Source organism: Limulus polyphemus, unplaced genomic scaffold (genome assembly GCF_000517525.1).
Source record: "Limulus polyphemus unplaced genomic scaffold, Limulus_polyphemus-2.1.2 Scaffold144, whole genome shotgun sequence".
Taxonomy (NCBI): domain Eukaryota; kingdom Metazoa; phylum Arthropoda; class Merostomata; order Xiphosura; family Limulidae; genus Limulus; species Limulus polyphemus.
This window is the reverse complement of record NW_013665754.1, coordinates 577,967-581,436: the sequence shown is the minus strand read 5'-3', so window position 1 is coordinate 581,436 and position 3,470 is coordinate 577,967. Positions and strand designations below refer to the sequence as shown.

The following is a 3,470-nucleotide window of genomic DNA, read 5'->3' as shown; positions in this document are numbered from 1 at the left end:
CCTGGGTTGAAAGAGTTAATGTTAGTTCTTTATTTGATTTGATATTTAAATAATTATTTAATTAGTTCAAGATAATAAACATTCCTATTACTAGGATAAAACTTCTATTCTCTAAATAAGATAATTTTTATACTTTACCTTTTAAGTTAAAGAAAACATTTTCCTATTAGATATCTACAATACATCCAGGCTATTGTGTATGGCAATCTGCAGCAAGCCCAGTTAGGAGGTATTCCAGGAACTTACTCCCTTGTCCGTAGCTTTCTTAATATCCGCATTCCCACAAACACTCAAGGATTAGAGGTAATTTGGGATATATTTGTATCGGTATTTTAAAAGTGACTAATTACTGTTAAGTAATGATTCTATTTTAATTTATACTAGGCTATAAAATCATAAACTTTAATAATAGTTATTTTTTCAGTCACCAGTAGAAAAGCATTGTACTTAAATCATATTGGAATAACAGTTTAGAGTGAATATGTCACTTTAATAAACATTATGGAGATTTATTATATTACACGCATTAGTTGTAGGGAGGAAAGAACTTTTGTTCTGTGCATGAAGACCTGGGAACCCTTAAGATAAAATGGGCATAATGAAGGCCTTTTTAGTAGTTTTTATGCTTTGGAGTGTATCATCAAAATTTTGACTGTGAGATAGTGAGAGAAAAGAAATACCCACTCCAAGCACTGACTGTTAAAACAAAGATGAACAAATTTAACTCTCTCGTGATTTCTACAGTGCACTTAGCTATTTTAATGTAAAAAACTCCACAGTTAAGAGAAGTAAAAGAGGTCAGGTTAACAGAGTGAAAGTTCTCATAAACCACTGTATTTTAGTATTTCTAATATAAGATTAGGTATTGTACACATAAATTTAAGACTATTCTAACATTATTTAAATGGAAAACACAAAGTGTTAATTTGGGTATGGTTTTTCTCTGTTCTATTTCATGTCATAGGCAGTAAAGCAATGAATATTTTTCTGACGATTTAGTGGTTGGAGGACCTTTAGAAAATGACAAACATATACTTTCATATCTTGTTTAATTTTTATTACTGTTAATGAAGGTGAAGTTTCTAAAGAATGAGGTGAATGTCAAATATGAAGAAGAATGTCATACAAAAATATGTTGTGATGGGACTAGATTGTTGACGTGTTGATTTATCTATATCTTAGAAGAATGAATATTGTGAAAGGACAACTGTTTTTGTGAATGACATCAGAACATGTGTCAGACTTGGTGAACTTTGTATTATGTTTATTTTCATTTAATAAAAATCAGAAATGGTGTTTTAAATAGAGTAAAAAATAAATTTACTGATCAATTTAATGTTACAACTAGTAATCCTCCCATCCCAAGTTTATACTCACTATTTGTCTTGAATATTTCTATATTTGTTGAATATACAAGACTGTTTAATTTAAGAGTCATTCGTTGTGTATGTAGTTTAATTGTTTTACTAGGCTTTTGTGATATTGTTGCTACTGGAGGGCTAGATTTTTCTGTCACATGTTATAAATACGTGCAGATGCAGAGAGGAAGTTAACCCATTAACTGCTGCAGGAACAGCTCAGTAGCTGTCTTCTGACTCGCAGATAAAACTGAGTTGCCATCAATCACAATAAAAACGGTAATTATCGTCATTCGCATAGAGTTATAGTTATACATGTGCAATTGACGGATATTTCCGTCATTCACAGCTGAGCCATAGAACTTCATTGACAGAAATATCCGTCATCCGCAGTTGATGGGTTAATTAAGAAAGTAAGTTAGTGAAAGTAAAAGTTAAAAAAGTGAAGTTAGACTGCGTAATTGTCAGTTTAGCCATAATGGGTAATATCCAAAGTGAGTTTCACAGTCTGTATTCTAACAATAGAGATAAAGAAGAAGGATTTGTCTTGTCAAAGGGTGTTCTAAAGTAATTAGACCTGCCTGTGTGGACTTTGTTGAAAAAAAAAGAGAATTATTTTTAAAAGGTCTAGATTCAACTGTGGTAAACAATAGTGTGACAAATTTTTGTACATACATTTGACTTGTTTTCTATATATATATATTATTTTAAAATAAGCGTGTTGTGTGCTGTCTGTTTATTGTTGAGATTTATCACCAATAAGTCATAGACAACTACTGGCCCTATAAAAACCTGACAATATTTCATTAATACTACATTTCAAGATTCTGTTTTAAATTATGTTTTACTCATAATCCAAGAAGGTAGTTTCAATCTAAAAAAAAACTGTTTATAAAATGAGTTATAAAACTTATGTCAGATATACTCTGGCATGTATATTTGTCTTGTGGAATTGAATTGATTGTTCTTTTTTGGAATGGTTATTTATATAAGTATTAAATGTTTTCAGCTTGATAGTATCTCATACTTTGTTTTAAGATATTTGTATATATAATAGTATCATTAACATCTACATTTTCAAGTAGAATGGACATATAGATTAGGGTTTTAGCTGAGTAAAGCAGTATTAATTTAAATCTAAATAAAAAATTTTTTACGAAAAATACTTTGACTAAACTTTGAAAATAAATTTGCTGCTTTACAGGATGGCTTAGTAGAAGGTCACCCTGTTTGGCCTGTCATTTATTACTGTATTCGTTGTGGAGATTTAAATGCTGCACTTCGTGCTGTCAAAGCTGCTAGGTTTGTATGGTTTGTTTCATTGTTGGCTGTGATATAATTTATTTAAAATTTTTTGTTCCTGGTTTGTGTTGATTACTTTCACTTTTTTAAGGTTAATTTTCATACTTTTTCATTAGAACCGTAAAACAAAACATATTATTGCAGATGTATTGGATATAGTTTGAAAAAGAGACATTAATTTGTTTCTTATAAATTCTTATGTCTCAGGATTCCAGTAAATGTTCTAATCTATATACTACAAATACACATTTGTTTAATAACATTAGTAAAACGAAATAAGCTTTGAAAGATGGGATTAATGTATCTAATTACAAACTGTTTATTGGTAATTTTTCAAGTTTTACATTTTGTATGATTCTATTTTAATCTATGAAATTTTTTAAACTTGTGAATTTTAAATTTTTTTCCAGTTCAGCACTTGGAGTCTTGGTCTCGTATCTTACAGAGTACTCTCAATCAAATCAATCCCGGTAAAAGATTGTTGTTCTCTAAAAACAATGAATTAATAGTTACAGACAAAAAGAAATGAATAATAGTCTGTTAAATTTGTTATAATCTAAAAAAATTTTCAAAAATTAAATAATGTACATAATTTCTTTTGTTTGTAAAATCTGTATTGCTAGTAGCACATTTTTGGAGGTTGTAAAAACTTAATTTAGGACATTTAATCAGAAGAACATGTCACATTAACTGTTTTAATTTTGTGAAATTTTAATTTCAAGTTAAACAATAATTACCTAACAGTTTTGCTTTTATCTTGTGTAACAGGAAATTAGGATATCAAAAAGGATGTATGAGAAAAGGTTGGCT

The 3,470-nt window shown here is 29.0% G+C and overlaps 1 protein-coding gene across 2 annotated transcripts in view; it reads left to right on the top strand.

Annotated features, from left to right (window-relative positions):
* The window catches only part of LOC106475057 (nuclear pore complex protein Nup93-like), a 57,947-nt gene that overhangs the window by 12,217 nt on the left and 42,260 nt on the right, over nt 1-3,470 (top strand). For both annotated transcript variants that reach the window (XM_013935758.2, XM_022380288.1), the window contains exons 9-11: nt 171-303; nt 2,563-2,660; nt 3,071-3,130. In XM_013935758.2, the coding sequence (XP_013791212.1) occupies nt 171-303; nt 2,563-2,660; nt 3,071-3,130 (291 nt within the window). The remainder of the gene's footprint in view (nt 1-170; nt 304-2,562; nt 2,661-3,070; nt 3,131-3,470) is intronic.